Source organism: Hippocampus bargibanti, linkage group LG11 (assembly GCF_051943395.1).
Source record: "Hippocampus bargibanti isolate YZ-2025 linkage group LG11, ASM5194339v1, whole genome shotgun sequence".
NCBI lineage: Eukaryota > Metazoa > Chordata > Actinopteri > Syngnathiformes > Syngnathidae > Hippocampus > Hippocampus bargibanti.
This window is the reverse complement of record NC_142744.1, coordinates 500,978-523,234: the sequence shown is the minus strand read 5'-3', so window position 1 is coordinate 523,234 and position 22,257 is coordinate 500,978. Positions and strand designations below refer to the sequence as shown.

At 49.1% G+C, this 22,257-nt stretch overlaps 2 protein-coding genes across 2 annotated transcripts; both read left to right on the top strand.

Annotated features, from left to right (window-relative positions):
* The first annotated feature begins 525 nt into the window (after positions 1-525).
* On the top strand, positions 526-4,779 carry LOC148890990 (vitamin K-dependent protein C-like). Its single transcript, XM_089008978.1, has 9 exons — positions 526-665; positions 1,119-1,201; positions 1,258-1,415; positions 2,217-2,241; positions 2,319-2,429; positions 2,853-2,993; positions 3,057-3,175; positions 3,486-3,603; positions 4,126-4,779. Exons 2-9 carry the CDS (start codon positions 1,132-1,134, stop codon positions 4,704-4,706), a joined length of 1,323 nt encoding a protein of 440 aa, XP_088865104.1. The 5' UTR covers positions 526-665; positions 1,119-1,131; the 3' UTR covers positions 4,707-4,779.
* Positions 4,780-10,191: 5,412 nt separating this feature from the next.
* Positions 10,192-22,143, top strand: LOC148890989 (uncharacterized). Its single transcript, XM_089009232.1, is given in 16 exon segments — positions 10,192-10,719; positions 11,484-11,570; positions 11,971-12,048; positions 12,627-12,806; positions 13,511-14,274; positions 14,277-14,565; positions 15,039-15,502; positions 15,590-15,674; positions 16,118-16,177; positions 16,366-16,601; positions 16,686-16,742; positions 17,384-17,476; positions 19,201-19,282; positions 19,360-19,457; positions 20,444-20,636; positions 20,699-22,143. Coding segments are annotated over 16 exon segments (2,952 nt in total). The 5' UTR covers positions 10,192-10,538; the 3' UTR covers positions 20,704-22,143.
* The last annotated feature ends 114 nt before the right edge of the window (positions 22,144-22,257 follow it).

Here is a 22,257-nt window from a genome sequence, read left to right as displayed (position 1 = left end):
ATTAACGTATGTTTCCGAGTATCCGGGGTGGTTCTTCTGATCGCCAGTGGGAACTATTCACTCCTTCCTTGATGCCCTCATCACTGAAGATATCTTTTGATTTGGTGGAACTACAAAATGGATATTTTGCCAAACTGTCCACTGAAAATCCCTTTCAACGATACAGGAGTTGTTGAGTAAAGGTTTTGGACCTTAGACACCCTAGGAACCGAACCCCAGATGTCAGTTTCTCCTGGAATTTCCTGTTTCACTGAAAAAACGTGATTTGACAGGTTGACACGTTCAATGGTCAAACATCAACCACATACTTGGGTAGCCCAGACCTCCACACTCTCCTTTGGGTCCTACCAAGCTACCCATGAACACCAAACAGATGGAATCTGCCGGATGACAATGAGAAGATGACCAAGTGGAAAGTAACCAAACCGAATCCTCCAGTTGAGTTCAGCTCTCCGATCATAGAGTCAAGTCCACTAAGCAAGTATTTGTACTTGATTGGTGGTGGCGGGTCGGGGGGGGGCTACCGTGTTGACAGTGACGCAGCGCAGACTGTGGACTCGCTGTAAACATCGCTGGTCACTCATTGACGCCACACAAACAAGAAGACGCTCGGACGCACGACCACATCCCAAGACGTCAAAGCGCCGCTGAAAAAACGCCAGCAAGTAAGGACCTTGCCTCCATCTCCTTCGGTGTCTCGGTTCTTCTTGAATCGGAGAGATCTCCTTTGGAATTCGGTGCTTTTGATTAGAATGTAGACCCCGACATTGGTTGGATTCAAAGTCAACGACAAGGTGGTTGGACTTGAAACCGGATCGCAAGTTGATTTGGGTCGGAAAAGGAATCGCAACTTGAAAATAGCCAAAGCAGTTCATTTGTTTGACCGTTTCGATGGGGTAAGGCGCTCGCTCGGTGGACTTGATTTGGGCTTGGAGCAGAAAAATCCGTTTGGATCATCTGCTGAAAGTTCACAAAAGGGTCCTCCCGTCCAATCAGAAGCCTCATATCTACCCACGAAATCAGAAGGCATTTGACAGTTGCGTTCACGTCATCCCTGTGGTTTTGGTCGGCCATCTTTGTAGCCCTAGTTCCGAGCGCACTGTTGTGATCGCTCGCAGGTTCTGCTCAACAATGCGCCGGTGGGCCGTTTGCATCTGCCTGACGCTCGCCGCTTGGGCGGCGTCGACCCTCAGCCTATCAGGTGAGTCAGGCGGGGCCGGGATGAAACGCCATGGCGCTCGCGCCCTATTCCCTCAGTGTTCTCCAGGCCGCCCGAGGCTCACATGCTGCTACGATCTCGCCGCGCTAACTCTTTCCTGGAGGAGCTCAAGCCGCCGTCGATGGAGCGAGAGTGCGTGGAGGAAATTTGCGATTTCGAGGAGGCGCGAGAGATCTTCAAGGTTCGAGAAGCCACGGTAAGATCACTCCTGGGAAAATTCAGCGCTAACAAATTTGGACCTTTGTGACAGGGACATTTTTCCAGACGTCGAACCAGTTGCTTGAAGCAATCCGATTTTGGGTTGACGAAAACACAGTGAAATTGGGACTCGTTTCAACTTTATTGATAGTTCATAGGCAAAGTGTAGACTGCAAGGTTAAAATATCCCAGCAATCAGGCTCCACAAATAACCCGCACAAGCCATCTGTACAATTTGAAGAGGGAAGACAAGCAAGGGAACCAGCTATTCACGAAGTTTCCAGTGTGTCTCCCTGTATCTGTTGCAATATCACAACTTCCAAGATGTACAACCCAGAGCTCCTTGAGACACTTGATGCAAAAAGCTATCCATTCCATCAAGCCATCAATGACCATCACAAAGGTCAATAAAACCACTTTATTATACTGTACAGTTTATTTCTTTAATTACAATAAAATAGCACATTTATTATACATAAAATAAGGTCTATTTTGTGTAGTTTTAAGGCTTATTTAGTAGAAAATTATGTTTTATGGAGACCTGGGAACGGATTATTCTCATTTTAATGGTTTCTTATGGGAAATAAAGGTTTGCCTTACACTTTCTGGGAACCAATTAAGTTCGTGAGCATAGGTGTCACTGTAGTTCTGAAGGCTTGGATTGATTCAGCTGTCAAATGCAAGGCCTGTAACATATTCAAAAAAGTTAGCTTAGCTCCAGTTTTGGAGTCGTAGGTGAGGCATTCAGGGACACTGGGTCATTTCAAAACAAATGGACTCTTTCTTGTCCTTTTTGCAGCTGGAGTTCTGGACGGTGTACAGAGGTGAGGCATGACGACAGCGTTGCACGAAATGAGGTCAAGACGTCTCCGTTTGTGTGTTTGACACGCGTGCGTTTCAGACGGGAATCAGTGCGAATCCAACCTCTGTGTCCACGGGAGGTGCGTGGACATGCTTCAAGATTACGTGTGCAACTGTAAGCCGGGATACGAGGGAAAATACTGCCAACACGGTCAGTTCAAGTCAACACGAGAGAAATCCATCCCAAATAGCAACGATTGGCATGATTAGCATCACAGTATTCGGATTTTCTTGACTAAATGTCAACTGATAAAGTTCATGCAATACCAATGCAATCTTCAAATCAAGTGAGGAAACTAGCCGGCTATCTATCTATCTATTAGCTAGCTTGCTGGCTAGCCATCTATTAGGTGGCTTGCCGACTAGCTATCTATTAGATATCTGGCTGGCTATCTATTGGCTATAAGGCTGGCTAGCTGGCTGATTGAGTCACGAAACATATTGGCTGTTAGTTAACTATTAGCTCACTAGCTAGCTTTCAATCTTTTTGAGTTATTCCGGCTTTTTGGATTGGATTGGATTGGATATCCAATGTCTTTTTGTGACGTTTGCTGGCGTTTGTCGACCGTCTCAGCCCAATCGGCGACCAATTGCAGCGTAAACAACGGCGACTGCGACCACGACTGCACGGAGAGCGAGGACGGCCTGCGCCGCACGTGCAGCTGCGTGGACGGCTACAAGCTACACGACGACGCCAAGAAATGCGTCGCCAAAGGTGACGGGCGAAACAAGGCGCCGGCAAAGGACGCGGCGCGCTGACCCGTCGTCCGGTGCGCAGGGTCGTCGTCGTGCGGGCAGCTGCTGATCGGACGCTCGTCCTACACCAGGCCGATGGACGGCCTCATGCCCTGGATGGTGGGCGGCGAGGTGGGCAAGAAGGGCGAGAGTCCTTGGCAGGTGAGAGGCCGACGCCCATTTCCGTGCTTACGACAGACTTCTTAGGTCCATACCACGTGGGTTTAGTCATGCTAATGCAGCCAATCCAGAGGCAGAGCTACAACTATAGAGGTCATCAAATTGGTTTTGAGGTGAAATCAGAGCCAGGGGTAGAAGAATGGCGGTCATCAGAGTGGAGAAGTAATCTGATTGGTTTATGAGGTGAAATCAGGGCCAGGGATAAAACAATAGAGGTGATCATATTGGCTAACCATTATATTAGCTATCTAGCTAGCTATCAGTTTGAGCCGTTTGTTTTTTTTCCCGCCAGGTTCTGCTGCAAAACGCCAAAGGGCGTTTCCACTGCGGCGGCGTTCTGATTGACCAGAACTGGGTCCTGACGGCCGCCCACTGCCTGGAGAACAACCTGCGCTTCCGAGTCAGACTGGGTGAGCCGCGCCGCGCCGCGCCGCGCCGCACGCTGCCTTACTATACATTGTACTTTTTTGGGGGGATACAAATGCAATATACGTGCAATATATACATGGTCCTATTTTTCAGCCAAAAACGCCTTACGGTACATGCTTGTTTTTTGGGGGGGGCTAAAAACGCCTTACTATATATGGTGTTTTTTTTGAAAGTCGCTTAGACATTAAATGTCCAGGTAACATCCGACTTACGACCGAGTCTGTTGCGATGAAACGGTCGTAAGTCGAAATCCATTCCAAATGTTGAATGGAGACTCGGGCGGCTAAATGACTCACAAAGTCCCCCTCTTAAAATAGCTTAAAAACAGCGTCCGACGGTCACGGTCGTAAGTTCGGGCGGTCGTAAGTTTGGGCGGTCGTAAGCAGGTCGTAAGCGGGATCTTACCCGTATTGTTGGTATTCGAAAGTGGCGCGCGCACGTTGAGTGGACCTTTCGATCGATCGCAAAGCGCGCGTGTTGAGGCTCCCTGGCGCCCCCCTCAGGCGACTACGAGCGTTTCCGCGACGAAGGCACGGAGGTGATGCTGAAGGTCGCGGCGTCCTTCCAGCACCCCGCCTACGACAGCGCCACGGTGGACAACGACATCGCCCTCCTGCGCCTGGAAAGCCCGGCGCCCTTCTCCGAGTTCATCCTGCCGGCGTGCCTCCCCGGCCGCCGGCTGGCCGAGGCCATCCTGCACCGCAACGGCACCCAGACGGTGGTGACGGGCTGGGGCAAGGAGAGCCAAGACAGCCGGCGCTTCAGCTCGGCGCTCAACGTCATCCGGGTGCCGCTGGTGGGGCGCCGGGTGTGCGCCGCCCGCATGGCGCACAACATCTCGGAGAACGTCCTGTGCGCCGGCGTCCTGGGCCGCGGCGTGGACGCCTGCGAGGGCGACAGCGGCGGCCCCATGGTCACCCTGCACGCCGACACCTGGTTCCTGGTGGGCCTGGTCTCCTGGGGGGAGGGCTGCGGACGCCGCGACAAGCTGGGCATCTACACCAAAGTCTCCAACTACAACGAGTGGATCCACGCCGTGCGACGGGAGTGGGATGCCAACCCGCCGCCGCCGCCGCAAGCCTGATGCGCGCGCCCTGCCAGGAACTCATTACGCAAGACAGAAAAAAAAACGCCTTACTCAATAAACATGGTCGCTTTTTTTCGGCCAAAAACACCTTACTCAATAAACATGGTCGCTTGTTTCGGCTAAAAATGCCTTACTTCTTCTTCTTTTCCGTTCGGCTTTGCCTTACTATACATTGTCATTTTTTTGCACTAAAAACCCCTTACTATACATGGTGGTTTTTTTTGGCAAAAAAAAAACGCCTTACTTATACATGATCATTTTTTTCGGGCAAAAAACGCCTTACTATACATGGTCTTATTATTATTATTATTATTATTATTATTCTTTTTCTCATTTTTTTCTCATTTTTCTTTTTTTTTTTTCTTCTTCTTCCTCTTCTTCTTATTATTATTATTATTATTATTATTATTATTATTATTATTATTATTATTATTATTATTATCATGAAAGAAGCGGCACAACAGCAATCCTGAAGGTTCCTCAGGTTGACCTCCGTCTATTTTTTTCAGGTCATGGAGACCCCCTCCCCCCCTTTCCAATCTAACCCAGACACCCCAAATCCCCTTGGCAAATTTCCCCATCCCAATCTTCCATTTTTGGGGCACCCCCCCCTCCCGACCCCCCAGGGTTAGTTTTGGCAGGCAACATCACTAAACCAACACCCCCCACTTGAATTTTCAATATTATTGTTTTGCAAATTGCTCAAACTATTTTGGCGCTTTTCGAGTCGCTTCCATTTGTTTCGATACAGCGGCAGCCACACGCGCCAGCATTCACTCAACCCAAGAAGTAACTCAACTAGATAGAAAGATAGCTAGCTAATAGGTAGCTACTACTAATAATATTATTCTCAAGGACATAGCTAACAGATAGCCAGCTAGCTAGATAGCTAATAGCTAGCTTTACATTATACCCTTTAGCACATATCCACACGGCATTTTACTGTGTCAATCTCTCAACTAAGCTCTCGAACCGCAGGAGGTCTTTTTTTTTATTGAGGTCACGGACACCCCACCAACGAGGGATTGGGATTTTTTGGGGATTGGTTGACGGACGTCCAACATCTGGCCTGTGCGGCCTACTTTGGATTGAGGGGTGTCTGTCCAATGGGGAGGAGGGGCGGGGCTTCACTGCTTTTATATAATAATAATACATCTCATTTCTAAGCGCCTTTCAAAACTCTCAAGGTCACTTTTCAGTCGCTGGAGAAGTTTTTCTGTGGGTGAGCAGCGGCAGCCACATGTGCCAGCGTTCACTCAACCCCGAAGGAACTCAAATAGAGAGAACACTAGCAAGGTAGCTAAAGGATAGCAAATAAATAGAGAATAGATAGCCAGATAGCCAACAGCCAGTCAGCGAGACAGCTAATAGCTAGCTATCTAGCTAATGGATAGCAAATACATAGCCAGCCACTTAGATAGCTATATAGCTGCTAGCCAGATAGCTACTTATACTGTAGAACAGGGGGTGTCCGAAGGTGTTTTTGCCAAAGGGGGCCCAATTTGGTGTGTTGAAATGTGACTCAGTCCAATTTTGGTTGGTTGGATGGAGGCAAGAAGTCGTTTTTCCGAGGGCGTTTGAACGCAGCAGCACCGTCGAGATGCCGAACGGCTTTTTGTCTTCTCCGCTTCCGATTGGTTTAAGCGGCTCTTGTGGGCGGTTCCCACTTGTCATTTTTTCGGGGGGGGGGGGGGGGGGTGTGGAAGGAGGGGGGAAGCGTGGAAAGGTACAAAGATATTTTCATCTCCCTCCGACTGACTGACACGCCACGAGAAAACAAGACGCACCTGCACCGTGAGTGAGTGACTTGATGTCTTGATTTTGTAGCGGTCACCGCGCGGTGACGTCACGTTCGCTGCCACGGTTCGGCGCACGATCCCCTTTTTGAAGCGAGCGATGAAATGCGATGACGAAACACTTTGCAGGATGGACGGACACGCGCGGCCATCTTTTCAGCACGTCGGATGGCGTCTTTTTTTTTTTTTTTTTGTTATTGTGCGACGGTGGGCGTGTTGCGTTTGCGTGTCTCTGTCTCCCGATGAGATGCTTGCATTCCTCCTTCTTTGTTCCGGGACGTTGCGGTGGTCCAAATTGCTGAGTTTCGGATCTTGTCATCTCAACGTCAAATTTTGACGTTTGCCTGAAGTGCTTTGAACGATTCGGGCAGAACGAACGAACGAACGAACGAACGATCGTGGCCATGTTGGTGTTTTTTTGCTTTCTAACGCGCCCGTCAGTGGCAATTTTTGTGGCGTCGTTGTCATCCGATGATGCACCCCCTCCAAAAAAAGCGCACAAAGGCGCATCCCCTTCTCTTCTTCTCTGGAATGATTAGGAGGCCTTCTCTTGTGAAATGAAGAGACCATCTTGCTCTTCGGCCATTTTCATGTCCAAGTCAAAGGGGGAAAAGATTGCAGGCATTGCATGTCATCCATGAAATGCTTCGTGAAGCTTCGTGACGCTTTATGAAGCTTGGTGAAGCTTCACAAAGCTCCATGAAGCTTCAGCCTCATTTCCAGGGCGTGCAAATTCCAAATTTCCTTGGTGACTTTGTCAAATGCACGATGGATTTTCATGTCATGGCATTTGGATTTGCCTTTGTTAGTCTTGCAGTGGAGAAATGGACATTTCACAGCAGCAAAGTTATACAAGGAAGAGGAAAGGAAAGAAAGAAGTAGAACAACAAAATACAGGAGCTGCTGGAAAGGCAGCCACTCTCGCGGCGCCGTCTTGAAGTCAAAAAACGAAATCACAAATAACATGACAACAGAATGACACAGAGTGTCATTCGTTGGAAACAAACTGGAGATGTTGCAAAAGTGTGCACACCCTCTCTGAACCGTTGACGTGGCCCCGTTTGGGAACTGCGGCATTTGAAAGTTTTCCTATTCAGATTTCTTTGGTTTATGTGGCTCACGGAATCTTTCAAGTAGCGGCAAAATCCGATTTACGACCAGTTCGATTTACGACCACCCGTACTTACGACCACAACCTCCAGACCCTTTTTTTAATTCTACGCCTGGCACCGCAACACCTACGACCATTTTGGCTAGCCAGCCGGCATCTCACTCTGGCACAGCAATCGACCGCGTGATGGCATCAGAGGGGGCAGTTAGCGCGTCATTTAGCCTCCGAGTCTCTATTCAACATTTTGAATGGATTTCGACTTACGACGGCTTGGTCGCAACGGTCAAAAGTCGTAAATCGATTGTTGCCTGTATGTCAACGTGATTTGTACCGCCGTGAAAGATGGCCGTCGTACACATCGTTGACTTCAATCTTTGAAATAGCGCAAAGGGCTTTGCGTGGCTGGCTAGCGTACAAGGTGGACGCGCTCGTCGTATGTGACGTGTCTTTTGACATGATGATATGGCGGAGGAGGGGGGGGAGGGGCGGGATTGGTGGGATTAGATTCAATCCCTCTCAGATTACCAATCAAGCGTGCGGGTGGGCTAGCGCTTTGTACGGGGGTCGTGGAGGGCGTTTGTCCCGATGCGCCATTTCTGCCCATCGGCTACCAAAAAGGCGTCGGCGGAGCAAACAATGGCCGCCTTGTCCCTTTTGAGCAGGTGGCAAAATGGGCTCCCTTATTCACTCCGGCGGCGTATCGGGCAGGGACAGGCAGCGCCACGCGGATGCCGGCGGACAGCCGCATTGTTCCTCAAAGACGCATTTCGAGCCTTGGCCGGTCGCCGGATGGCGCGACTTCATAGCGACCAACCTTGGCTAATAGCTGCCCTTTGTAGTTGAGCGTACGCAGCCAGAAAAAGAGATAGAGTGATGCCTCAGTTTAGGAACTTAATTGGTTCCCAGAATGTGTGTGTAAGGACAAAAGTTATCTAGCTGACTAGCTGTTAGCTGGCTAGCTGTTGGCTATCTAAACAACTTCTTCCCCCAAGCCATTAACTCGTTAAACAGTAACCCATAGAGAAGTGCATAGTGCCTCTTTGCAATTTTTTGATGATGATACTAGTGCAGCGTGTTCGACCGGAAACAAATTTCTTGTGTGTTCTACGCACTTGGCAATAAAGATGAACCTGATTCTGACCTATTAGTTATACCTATTTGCTGTCTATTAGCTATCTGTCTGGTTGGCTAGCTAGCTAGCTATCTATTGGCTAGCAATTAGCTAACTAGTTTCTATCTCCTTGAGTTATTCCAAGTTGAGTAAAGGCTGGCGCGTGTGGCTGCCGCTGCTCACCCACAGAAAAAAACATATCCCGTACCTGCAAAGTGACCTTGAGAGTTTTCAAAGGCGCTTATAAATGAAATCTATTATTATTATGATTATTTATTAGCTATACATTAGCTAGCTAGCTGTTAGCTGTCTAGCTGTTGGCTATCTGGCTATCTATTAGCTATTTATTAGCTATCCATATCCATTAGCTAGCTGGCTACCTATTAGCTGTTGGCTATCTGACTGTCTATTAGCTATTTATTAGCTATCTATTAGCTCTTCATTAGCAAGCTAGTCAGCTAGCTTTCTCTCTATTGGTTGAGTGAGCGGTGGCGCGTGTGTCTGCCGCTGCTTACCCGCAGAAAGAAACTTATCGTGTGACTGTAAAGTTGACCTTGAGAGTTTTGAAAGCCGCTTATAAATGAAATGTATTCTTATTATTATTCTTCTTCTTATTATTATTCTTATTATTATTATTATTATTATAATAAACGGCCGCCCTTGCGCGAGCGAAAGGTAGTCCCCTGTCGCCAACGGCGACAGCATTGTACCCCCCCCCCCCCCCTCCACCGTGGTTTGAGTGAGAGCTTACGAGGACCAGATGATGACATCGCAGGCGCTTGGTTAGCTTTAGCTTCCGGGCGGGAGACGTGCTGGACGCTGGAAGGCGGCCGGGGATTGTGAATAGCGCCCTGGCTTTTAATCTCTCAGAGCTCAACAGCTGTCTCGCAACCCCCCCCCCCCCCAATGCCAACACGCCCCCCCCACCACCGTAGACATGCACAGCTTTTTGCTTGTCATTGGTTACATCATCATTCAGCCTTCACACATAACGGCCATTGAAAGTCGGAAGAATCATTAGTGTTTTAATAAGAATAATCCATTTGATTTCCAAGCGCCTTTCAAAACTCTCAAGGTCACTTTACAGTCACAGGATCGGGTTTTCTGTCCTTCCGAACTGATTATTGACAGAGTTGTACATATAGCTATCTATCTGGCTAGCTATCAAGCTAGCTATCTATTAGCTAGCTAGATAGTGATCTAATAGATAGCTATCTAACTTATCCTGTGACTGTAAAGTGACCTTGAGAGTTTTGAAATCACTTCGAAATGAAATGTACGATTATTATTATCATGTGCTAGCTATTTGCTGTCTATTAGCTGTGGCTGGCTAGCTAGCTATCTGACTGGCTTTACAGTGACAGGATAAGTTTTTCTGTGGGTGAGCAGCGGCAGCCACACGCACTAGCGTTCACTCAACCCGGAATAACTCAAATAGATAGAAAGCTAGCTAGCTACCTAGCTATTAGATAGCTAATAGATAGCCATCCAACTAGCTAGCTAGCCAACCAATAGATCGCCAGCTATTAGCTGGCTAGCTAGCTGGATCGATAGTTAACAGATAGCTAGCTATATAGCTAATAGATAGCTAATATCTATCCAGCTAGCTATTGTAAGCCGAATCTGCAAAAACAAAACATTTCAATATACACAGGGGGGAGCGGGGGTGCTGGGCGGGGCTGACATGGCCGTCAATCATGGGATATCGTGCTGTCATTGGGTAACGTCAGCGCTGGGAACCAATCAAGCTACCTCTGAGCCATATTTGCGTTTTTGAGCGTCTCCATTTTTCTCTCCTGACTTGAAAGACGATGGACCTGAGCCTGCGAGATGCTCTGGCTGGCGGCGGCGGCGGCGGACCCCCCGCAGAGCCTCTGATGAAGACAGACTTTATGAGCTCGCTGCAGAAAGAGAACTTTGACGACAAGGTGGGAGAGTCCGTCACCAAAAGCGACTATCGACCTTTGATGGATGGAAAAGACGCCAAGAGTGGTGAGTCGCCATACGCCAGGAAATGGCATTATTATTATTATTATTATTATTATTATTATACAGTGATACCTTGGCTTACAAACTTAATTCCCAGATAGTGTATAAGGTGAAAAGTGTGTATCCCAAAAATTAATTTCCCATAGGAAACCGATAAAATGAGAATAATCCGTTCCCAGGTCCCCATAAAACATCATTTTCTACTTTCTATGTTCTATTTTCTAAGCCTTAAAACTACACAAAATATACCTTATTTGATGTATAATAAATGTGCTATGGTATTATAATGAAAGAAATAAACTGTACTGTTTAATAAACTTGTTTTATTGTCGTTTGTGGTCGTTGATGGCTTGATAGAATGGACTGGCCGCAGCATTAAAAACTTGATGAGGAACATCGCCTTCTTCGTTCACCATCTTGAGGAATCATCCTTTGTCGGTGCTTTCTCTGCCATCATTTTATCTTGTTCCTCATCAATTGTGTTCTGTTTAGCTGGGTTGATTGCTTTTTGCATCAATTGTACAGATGGCTTGTGCGGGTTATTTGTGGAGCCTGATTGATGGGATATTTTAACCTTGCAGTCTACACTCTGCTTTTGAACTATCAAAGTTGAAATGAGTCCAAATGTCACGGGGGGGGGGGTTAGCGAATATAGGAGAGTGATGAAATGGCGGAAGGAAACTGTCACCGCCAAGTCAGTCACTCGGAACACCCGAACAACACCCGAAGAAGGTCAAGCGTCTCCTTTTGGTGTTTTTCTTTGACAGGATTCGGCACAACTTCATCAGCGATGTTGGCGGCTGGGCACCAAGACCCACCCGGACAGCCATCTTTGGCTAGCGACTATCTGTCAGGTAATAATAATAATAATAATAATAATAATAATAATAATAATAATAATACATTTCATTTCTAAGCGCCTTTCAAAACTCTCAAGGTCACCTTCCAGTCACACGATCAGTTTTTCTGTGGGTGAGCAGCAGCAGCCACACACGCCAGCGTTCACTCAACCCACTCATAGAAAGCTAACTAGCCAGCTAATAGATAGCTAATAGCTAGCTTGCTTGATGCCAAAAGGTTTTCATTCGGGACTTGATGGATCCAATGATCCCTCGCCACTTTGCGCTTCCATTTTGCCGCCTTTGGTGTTTTCTTTTTCAATAAAAAGAATCCAAAAACCGCCGCCTCAAAGGATAGGATCCACATCCGTGTGACCTTTCGACCCCGGAGTTGACCTCTCTTTTGCTTTTCCAGGTCCAATGACGGGCGGGATGGCGGAGCGCTGGAACCACAACACGACCCGGGACAGCAACACGCCCGACACATTTCCAGGTTCTCTTATTTTTGCCTCTCACCTCTTGCAAAGTCAAATTTGACACCAGAAGCGCATGTGTTTGTTTATTTATTTATTGTCTAGCTATTAGATTGAACTCTATATTGATAGCTAGCTAGTTAGCTAGCTACCAAATCTATCTAGCTAGATAGCAAGCTATCTATCAGCTAGCTAGCTAACTGTCAAATCAATATCAGCTAGCTAGTTAGCTAGGTATCGAATCTAGCTAGATAGCAAGCTATCTATCAGCTAGCTAGCTGTCAAATCTATATCATAATAATAATAATAATAATAATAATAATACATTTTATTTCAAGCGCCTTTCAAAACACCCAAGGACACTTTACAATAAAAACAATAAAACAAAGCACATAACAATAAAATGTAAAATAAAAAAAGTAACAATAAAAAAAGTAAAATGATACATAACAGTATTCGAGTCACTTCTGGGTTGTGTGAACGCTGGCACGTGTGGCTGCCGCTGCTCACTTTTTAAATTGTGGGAATTTTCTAAAAGTTTTTCAAATGTTGTAAAAAAAGAAGAATGACGGGTTGAAGGATGTTTTGGCCCCTCCAGGATTCTCCCAGTCCGGAACGATGTGCAATACGGCTTCCATCTTGGCCCCGTTCCAGACCAGCGTGCCGTCGCCTTTGGGCCAGGCGGGCGTCGGCCCCCCCGCCCGCCTCGACCCCTTCAAACCAACGGAGCCCTTTTCTTCCGGTGGTGCCGGAAGCCATACTTTGGATCGCAGTCCAGGTAACGGGAACGCGTTGTGGCATCGTGGAAGGGGGACGGGGCAAGGGGGACGGGGGGACGGGGGGACGGGGGACGGGGGACGGGGGGTTCGCTTCTCCCCGAAAGGGTTCCGCCCAGCGAGCGTCCAACGGGACTTTGGGTGGCGACGGCCTTGCTTTTGTTTTCCGACACGGCGTGTGACTGCTTCCTGCTCTTATCTATTTGCTATCTATTAGCTATCTATCTAGCTAGCTAGATAATAGTTACCTATTAGCCAGCTAGCTAACTTTCTATTTACTGTATTTGAGTTATTCCAGGTTGAGTGAACGCTGGCGCATGTGGCTACCTAGCTAGCTATGTATTGGCTATCTAATTGCTATCTATAAGCTATCTACCTAGTTATCTAGCTGGCTACAGAGCTAGCTATGTATTTGCTATCTATTAGCTAGCTAGATGACTACCTAGCTAGCTATATATTTGCTATCTATAAGCTATCTAACTAACTAGCTATTAGTTATCTATTAGCTGGCCAGCTATATTTCTATCTATTTGAGTTACTTCCGGGTTGCGTGAACGCTGACACGTGTAGCTGCCGCTGCTCACCCACAGAAAAACTTATTCTGTGACTGTAAAGTGACCTTGAGAGTTTTGAAATGTGCTTATAAATGAAATGCATTATTATTATTAGTATTATTATGAAAGCTCCCCCCCCCCCTTCCTGGCAGCTCCTACCCGTTCTTCTCCCGGCGGCTCGGTGGAAGGCAGCAGTTCTACTTCCTCCGCCTCGGACCCGCCCAGTCCCGGGCGATCGGGCGCCGACGCCGGCAAGCTACAACAAAGGCGGAAGAAGACGAAGCGGAAGGACCGCCGGGAGGACGACGGGGAGGAGGACCATGACCGGGGGGTAGACGCCCTGGATTGGGAAGTCCGAGAGACTGGGCCAGGCGGGAGAGTGAAAGGCAAGAAGTTGAAAAGTCGGGCGAGACTTCCGGAGGAGTGGGGGGCGCCCCGGCAGCCGCCGTCCGCCCCGAGCCGGACGGCGGCCATTGACATTGCTGGAAAATTCAAGGCCACACCCACGCCGATCGCCGCGACCGTGACCGATCCCACCCGCGATTGGTCTCCGGCGGGTGTCCGAGATGACCCGATGTCCGCCGCCGGCGACTATTGGACGGCGGGGGTCGATCTGAGCCCGGTGGCTTTTCTGGATGCCGTCCTCCGGACACCGCCGGGTTCCGCCCCCGACTGGCAACGGGCCACTTCTTCGGGACCCTCCTCCGCCTCAGACGTCTCGTCCTCCGCTGTGGTCCAAAGCCCAAATGCCAAATCGGCCGCTTCGGTTCCCTTGGCCTCATGCGCGGCCCCTCCCGCCGCTCCCACGGTGGCCCGCCTCGGCGGTCCCGCTTCTGAAAGCGCAGAGTCCGCTTCCCGGCAAAGGTCCGCACCTGCGTTGGCCTCCCCTCTTCTTCCTCCCCCCGAGCTGCGGCAATGGCCATTTCCGCCCCCGCTGGAAGGTTGGTGAACTACAGGGAAGAGTGCGACTGGCGCGGAAGTCCTTCGCGCTTGCGTACGGCAGCAACTTGCCTCCATTCGTCTGCTTCCGCGCATGCGTTTTGGTTGCCGGACCGACCCCAATTTTTAGCGAGACCGGCAGGGGGCGCCCCTCCCCCCTCCCAAATACCCACCGGATTGAAGAAACACATTGTGATTGTTAATCTTGTCTTTCTGTCTCTCTCTCTCTCTGTTTGTCCCTCTCACGCCGCCGTCAACGCAGCACCCAGTAAGTAGCATTTCAATTGCTCATGTTAGTGCCGTGTGCATGTCAAGTGAGGTAGTGCCGTATGTAAAGTGACGTAGTGTAGTCATGCAAAAAAACGAAAAAAAGGTTGAAGTGAGCTCTTGCAGAAAAAAAAAATAGTGTAGCGTGTACACAGAGTGCAGTGAGTGTGGCAGTGGGAAGGGGCAGGGGGGCAGGGCTGGGAGGGAGTTGAGTCTCCTGACTGCCTGGTGGCAGAACGTGTCCTTGAGCCTGCCGGTCTCGGCTCGGAGACTCCGCGGTCTCCTACCCGATGGCCGAAGAGGCCGCGGGAGGGCTGGACGGGAGTCCCACGAGTCCTTTTAGTTCGTCCCCCGAAGAATCCTTGGCGCTTCATTGGCGCAAACGTCGATCTTGACGATCGACCTTGCAATTGCGCCTTTTTGAAAAGGAAGTCAAATAGGCCGGCGCTCATTTTGTCACTCTTCTGTTCTCAGTGAAAGTGGACGAGGACAAGAAGGAGACAGCGGAGAAGCGGAACCAAGGCAACGGCCCCGACAACAATTTCAAGCCCGAGAAGATTCTCAAAGAAGAAGGCGGGAGCGACCCTGAGAAAAACCACAAAATCGGCCACAAGACGGACAAGCCGGAGAAGAGCAACGAGGAAGAGCAAAAGAAGCTAACGGAAAGGAAGGACGAGAAAGGGGCGGAGGGACCGCTGGCCAAGTCTCCGACGGGCAACGCCGCCAAGAACCCGGCCGGCCCTGACGCCGAGGCGCTTCGGTCCAAAACCGCGGCACCCAAGTCTCGCCCTTCCACCCTCCCGACTGACGGCGGGGCCTCCTCAGCCAAGCGCACCTCCCCAACCGCGACCCCGCCCAACAAAAAAAGTCCCCTCCCACCAAAGGCGGCGACGCCCACCGCCGCCCGCAGGCCTCCGATGGCCGCCCGATCTGCAAAAGTAAGAAAGCGTTTCACACCTTGTGAAACGCTTGGGGGGAAGAAAATGCGGTCTGGCCAGAGACCTGACGTCTCTTTTCCGTTTCAGACTCCGGAAAATGGACGACCTCCCGCCACTCGCTCTCTTGTCAATAAGAACAACTCCTCGGCTTCCACTGGGACCAAGACTGATGGTAAAACAAAAACACGCACAACACACACACACACACACACACACACACACACACACACACACACACACACGCGCATGTTTTTATGTTTTTCTGGGGACGTTTTTTTCTCTTCATCACTTAGAGAGACCACCCTCAAACAGAACAGAAAATCACGGCCCACACACACACACACACACACACACACACACACACACACACACACACACACACGAGATGTGTCGTTCACAAACGAAGCGGCTCATAGGAGCTGACCTTGATTGGTCAAAATCGGTGCTAGAAGACTCGAGGGGAGTTTTTTTTTTTACACACAGACACATTTTTAAGATATTAGTTTTGGGCGATACGTATGCTCCCCCCACTCCATGAAACGGGTGGTGCTAAGCAGCAGAGCGCCCGACATTGGCCGCCGCGGTTGACGTTTGTTTGCCGCTTCCTTCGCACAGCAAACAAGAAGGAGAAGGCCGAGAGCAAGCCGGCAGCCGGCAAGAAAAACAAAGCAACAGGTGAGACGCTAAAGGCGCTTTGGGTCCCACGTGTCAATGGCGTCAAAGTCATTTTGGGTCACGGGCCACGTTTGCCTTGGCCGTGAAACCCAAAAGCAAGTCCAGATGAAGCCTTGACTCGCCCACCGTTGAAGTCTCTGTCCTAGACTTCCCGTTCGAGGGTCTGAAAGCGCTCGGTGTCTCCGCAGCCCGTCCGCGACCAGCCCCCGGCACCTCCCCGACGACGCCGGCTAACGCGGCTAACGGCCAAGTCGCTCCGAGCCAACGCCGCCGGGTCATCACCAAGCCCCCCGTGCCCAAGCAAACGGCTCCGGAAAAGAAGGCGGCGGCGGCGCCGCGCGCCCCTCGGACCCTCCGGCCCGTCAACGCGCCCACGCCGAACCTGAAAAACGTCCGTTCCAAGATTGCGGACGAATGGCGAAGCGTACGGCGCCGTAACACCGCAAAGTCATCCTGGCTCCACGCAAGGTGATTGGGAAATGTATTGATGGAATGTCTCCCAACGTAGGTCTCCGACGTCCACAACAACAAGACGGCGGAGCCGTGCCAACCTTCCAAGGCCAGAGTGAGTCCAGAGTGACACCCGCGTATTCACATAAGCATCCGCACCGCACGCCGCGCCCGCCAAAGGTGTTCCAGCGAGGGATTTAAAGTGTTGGGGAGGCGATGGGAGCCGATTGGTTTTCAGGGGCTCCCTCGAGACCGCTCGGTGTGCCGGTCGGAGTGCGGGTATGGGGAGACCTGGTTTCAAGGGAGGCTAGCCATACGTTTGATTTGGGCTAGTCAACACGTACAAGTCAAGACAAACAATCCATGTTGGGATGAAGATTTTGGCTAAGGAGGACAGCAGGAGGTCGTAAGTACGGGTGGTCGTAAGTCGGATGTTACCCATATGTGTATACGGCTATAAAATGGCCGCCGCGACGTTTCCATGACTGAATAGTAAACACGTCATCAGCACACACATCCGTCGCCATGTTTCACACTCATCTTCGGAACGTTCCATTCTATCAAAAAAAGTGGGGGGGGACTTTGAATGGGACCACCGAAACAGCGACGGGGCAGCGACTGCTGATCTGCTCTTCTCTGCTGCTTTCTTCTGTCTGTCTGTCTGTCTGTCTGTCTGTCTGTCTGTGTTCACTTACTCTCCTAACACCTCCTTTTCTGGCTTGCCTATGTGTCACCTTGCCCCCCGACTGTCTTTAGGTTCAGATAGTCCACAAAAAACTGGACTTCAGCCATGTCACGTCCCGCTGCGGCTCCAAGGACAATATCAAACATGTCCCTGGGGGTGGCAATGTAAGTAAAGAGTTCAAAATAATAATAATAAAATAATACCATTTCATTTTAAGTGCCTTTCAAAACTTTCAAGGTCACTTTACAGTCACAGGATCATTTTTTTCTGTGTACACTCAACCCGGAATAACTCAAATAGATAGAAAGCCAGCCAGCTAGCCAACAGATAGCTAATAGATGGCCAGCTAGACAGTTAGCGAATAAGATAGCTAGCCATATAGCTAATAAATAGCCAGCTACATAGCTAGATAGACAGATAGCAAATAGATAGCCAGCTAAACAGTTAGCTAACCAGCTAGATAGCCATATAGCTAATAAATAGCCAGCTACATAGCTACATGCGCTAATAGATAGCAAATGGATATCACGAGCCAGGGATAAAACAATAGAGGTCATTGGATTGGCTAATGAGGTGAGATCAGAGCCAAGGATAGTACAAAAGAGGCTATCAGATTGGCTAATGAGGTGAATCAAGAGCCAGGGATACAACTATAGAGGTTCCCAGAATGTAGAGGTAATCAGATTGGCTAATGGGGTGAAATCAGAGCCAAGTATAGGACAATAGAGTTCATCAGATTGGCTAATGAGGTGAAACCAGAGCCAGGGATACAACTATGGAGGTCATCAGATTGGCTAATGAGGTCCATTGCTCCCCCAACCTATCAGAGCAGAGGTCTGGCACGGCCACCTCCATCCGTTAGGGATATAGGGCCAGAGTTACCAGCACAACTTTAGTTCGCTGACGAAGCTCTCCAGATGAGGTACGAAAAACGAACTCCGGAGAGCCGCGTTGACCTTGCTGAGTTTCCCGTTTTTGTGTCCTTTCTTCTTCTGTGGTGACGAATGAATGTGAAAGTGGAACATTCATCGTCTTGAGAGTTAAGGTGTGCCTTAACTCGACCACGTGTCTCCCCAAGCATGATTTCCGCTGTCGCCGCACTTGAGGGGGTCAAAAGGGTCCAAACGTTTTGCAAAGGGGGTGTTAAAAATGGAGGGCGGGGAGGGTAAGGTTGGCAAAAAAAAATAGACAGCTAATAGCCAATAGCTAGCTAGATAGCTGATGTTTCCTGATTCAATTTGCTAGCTAGGTAGCCACATAGCTAATAGATAGCCATCCAGATAGCTAATAGCTAGCTAGCCAGATAATAGCTGGCTGGCTGGCTGGCTCGCTAGCCAGCTAGCTAACAGAGAGATAGCTAGCTAGCTAGTTTCCTTACTTGACTTGAAGATTGCATCGGTAAATTAACTTTATCAGTTGACATTTAGTCAAGAAAACCCACATACTTAGCTGTTGGAGTTATGGACCTTCCAGTATTAGCTATCTAGCTAGCAAGCTATCTATTAGCTATATATCTAGCTATTAGCAATACAACTAGCTAGCTATTTGAGTCAGGAAACATATTAGCTATCTAGTCAGCCAGCTATCTATTAGCTATCTAGCATTCTATTAGCTAGCTAGCCAGCCTCCCATCTACCCGCTTCCGGGATATATACTGTATATAGGGCCAGAGATACCAGCAAATGTTTAGTTTGCTGACGAAAGCTCTTGGATGAGAAGCGAAACATCCGGTACTTCCGGTCAAAGAAGTGCAGATGACGGCCGAAGAAATCTTTTCATCGATGGACCGGTCCTGTACCACTGAGAGCTTACACAGACGTATCCTTGCTCGAATCTGAGTGGGTATTCGCAGTCACGGAATGTTCGATTTTGTTTTTGGACATCTTAGGTGCAGATCCTGAACAAGAAGGTGGACGTGAGCAAGGTGACGTCCAAATGCGGCTCCAAGGACAACCTCAAGCACAAGCCAGGTTGTCTCTCTCGCCGTTCGTCCTTGTCCAACTTGCCCAAGGTGGACGTGGTTCTGATGCGGACGCGTTCCTCGCAGGTGGCGGGGACGTCAAGATTGATTCGCATAAGCTCAACATCAAGGCCAAGTCCAAGATTGCTTCATTGGACAACGTGGGACAGACCAACGGACACAAGGTGCAAGAACCGATCGACTCTCCGAATTCCCATCGCGAGTCGCTTCCAAAACGGACCTTTTTTTTCCCAAAGTCAGCTGACTCATTATAACAATCAGCCGCACGCGCCAGCGTTCACTCGACCTGAAAGTAACTCAAATAGAAAGAAAGCTAGCTCGCTAGCTAATAGATAGCTAGATAGCAAATATATAGCGAGCTAACTAGCTAATAGATGGAAAATAGATAGCTAGCCTGCTAGATAACTAGCTAGATAGCTAGCTAGATAGCAACTAGATAGTAAATAGAAAGCAAATATATAGTTAGCTAGGTACCAACTAGATAGCAAATAGGCAGCAAATAGATAGCTAGCGAGATAGCAACTAGATGGCAAATATATAGCTAGGTAGGTAGCCAGCTAGCTAGCTTATGGATAGCAAATATATAGCTAGGTAGCCAGATAGCTAGCTCATAGATAGCAAATAGATAGCTAGCTAGGTTGCCAGCTAGATAACTAGCTAGATAGCTAGCTAATAGATAACTAGTAGGTAGATGTCTAGTTAGCTAGCTAGATAGCTGATTTTGATGGCAAATAGATAGCAAATATATAGCTAGCTAGGTAGCCAGCTAGCTAGCTCATAGATAGCTACCTAGGTAGCCAGCTAGATAACTAGCTTGATAGTTAGCTAATAGATAGCAAATAGATAGCTAGCTAAGTAGCCAGCTAGATAACTTATAGATAGGAAATAGATAGCTAGGTAGGTAGCCAGCGAGATAACTAGCTAGACAGCTCAAGTGAGCAACATGATGTAAACACACCGGGAAGGACCAATTGTCCACTTTCTGATTGACATTTCATTTCATCCAACGGACGAATCGTGACACCGCTCATTTGACAAGCAACTTCCCATTGGGCATTGCGCGCTTGCTCATCATCACCACTAGATGGCATCGCGGAATGATTGACAGCAGGCATGAACGTGCGTCTTTCTTTCTCCATGTTGGCCACAGTTGGAGCCAACGCAGAAGACGCCGTCACCCCCAAACGGCATCCCGAGCGCAGGAGCGCCGCCGGTTGCCAAGGCAACGGCAGCGCCGGGAGGCTTCGCCAAGGAGAGCGGGGTCAAGGAGGCCACGCCCCCTCCTTTCGGGGGAGACGGGCTGAGGGACACCCTTGCGATGGACAGACGCGTTGCCGAAAAAAGTGGGTGCACCAGCACGCCGTTTGGAAAGCGGACGCGATGCTCATCTTCTTCTCTCCAACAGATTGAGTTTGGGGCTCCGCCTCCCAGCGGCCCCGAGCCACCTCCCACGGCGGCTTCCTTTAGGCCCCGCCCTCCACCTTGCCTCCCGCCGCACCCACGCCAACCGCCGTCCGTCCGTCCGCCATTTCCCGTTCGTCCGGGTTCGGCCGCTACGGCGCCGCCGACCTCCGACGCTGGCGCCTTTGACCTTTTGACCTTTCCTGCCATCGAAAAGAGCACTCGTCGTCTTGTCCGTCAAACCCGCGTCACATGGTACCGCTCGTGAGCACCGGCGTCAAGGACGTCAACGGCAAGCTCGTCACGCTTGGTAGTCCTCTTTTAGCGCCACAGCTTGTATTCATATCGCACCATTTAAGCGACAATTTAAGCTAGGACGCAGCTAGCTAGCTCGCGTTTCAAAATGAAGGAAACGAGAGGGCCATTTCAAGGTAAGATCAAAGCATTGTCATCAAATGAGCTGGCTATCTATCCATCTAGCTAGCTATCTATTAGCTAGCGGGCTAGCTTTCTATCTATTTGAATTAGTTTCGGGTTGAGTGAATGGCTATCTATTAGCTAGCTGGCTAGATTTCTGCCTATCTGGCTAGCTATCTAGCTTGCTAGCTGGCTAGTCGATCAGAAAGTGTACAATTAGCTGGCTAGTTATCAAGCTGGCTACCTAGCTATCTACTTGCTAACTATTAGCTAGCTATCCGGATACCTAGCTCGCTATATATTTGCTATCTAATTGGTATCTATAAGCTGCTGCTGCTCACCTACAGAAAAACTGATCCTGTGACTGGAAAGTGACCTTGAGAGTTTTGAAAGGCGCTTAGAAATGAAACGTATTCATCATCATTATTATTAATATCTGTGAGCCAGAGAGCGTTGACGACGCTTTACGATACGGATTGGCTTGGAGAAGTCGTGGCGCAGATTTAAGGTCAATCCAAGCAATGGCTACTCATGCTGGTGCTGTACGAGGGCAGTTTGACTAGCTAGCTGGCTGTCTAGCTAGCTATATATTTGCTATCTAGCTAGCTATTAGTTATCTATCATCTAGCTATCTAGCTAGTCACTGTATCTAGCTGGCTACCGAGCTAGCTAGCTTCTCAGAACCGCAAAGGTTCATTTTAGGAGCGTCCGTCACACTCCGAAATGGTTGCATCCATCTCAGTCTTCTTCTTCTTGTTCTTCTTCTTCATGAAAATGGCCGCCCCCTCAAAGTGTTTTGGACCCATTTGCGCATCCCTGTTAGCTTTTAACGAAGGCCGTCTTGGATTCACGTGTGCGTGCGTACGCTTGCGCTTCACCGCCGCTTCACGGCCATCTTTTTTTAGCTAGAGCTCATCTTCCGATGCCCCCGTCCGTCATTGTGAATATTTGCCATGGCAGCCATCTTCTTTGTGATCGTCAACCAGTGATGTGAATATTCATCAGGAAATAAATTTTAAAAAGATGAACACACCAACAGACGGCGACGTCGCTCTCATTTCTCTTGATGATCCGCTGACTGCCTTTGAATCTAGTTAGCTATTAGTTATCCTCTTTTGATTTTCAGCCGATGGGAGTTCTAGCTAC

Bases quoted from the DNA above. Each gene is read 5' to 3' on its own strand.
- LOC148890990 (XM_089008978.1), top strand. From the start codon at position 1,132: ATGCGCCGGTGGGCCGTTTGCATCTGCCTGACGCTCGCCGCTTGGGCG. The intron at 2,242-2,318 runs GTGAGGCATGAC...CGTGCGTTTCAG, and splicing joins GTTCTGGACGGTGTACAGAG to ACGGGAATCAGTGCGAATCC. The intron at 3,604-4,125 runs GTGAGCCGCGCC...CGCCCCCCTCAG, and splicing joins GCGCTTCCGAGTCAGACTGG to GCGACTACGAGCGTTTCCGC.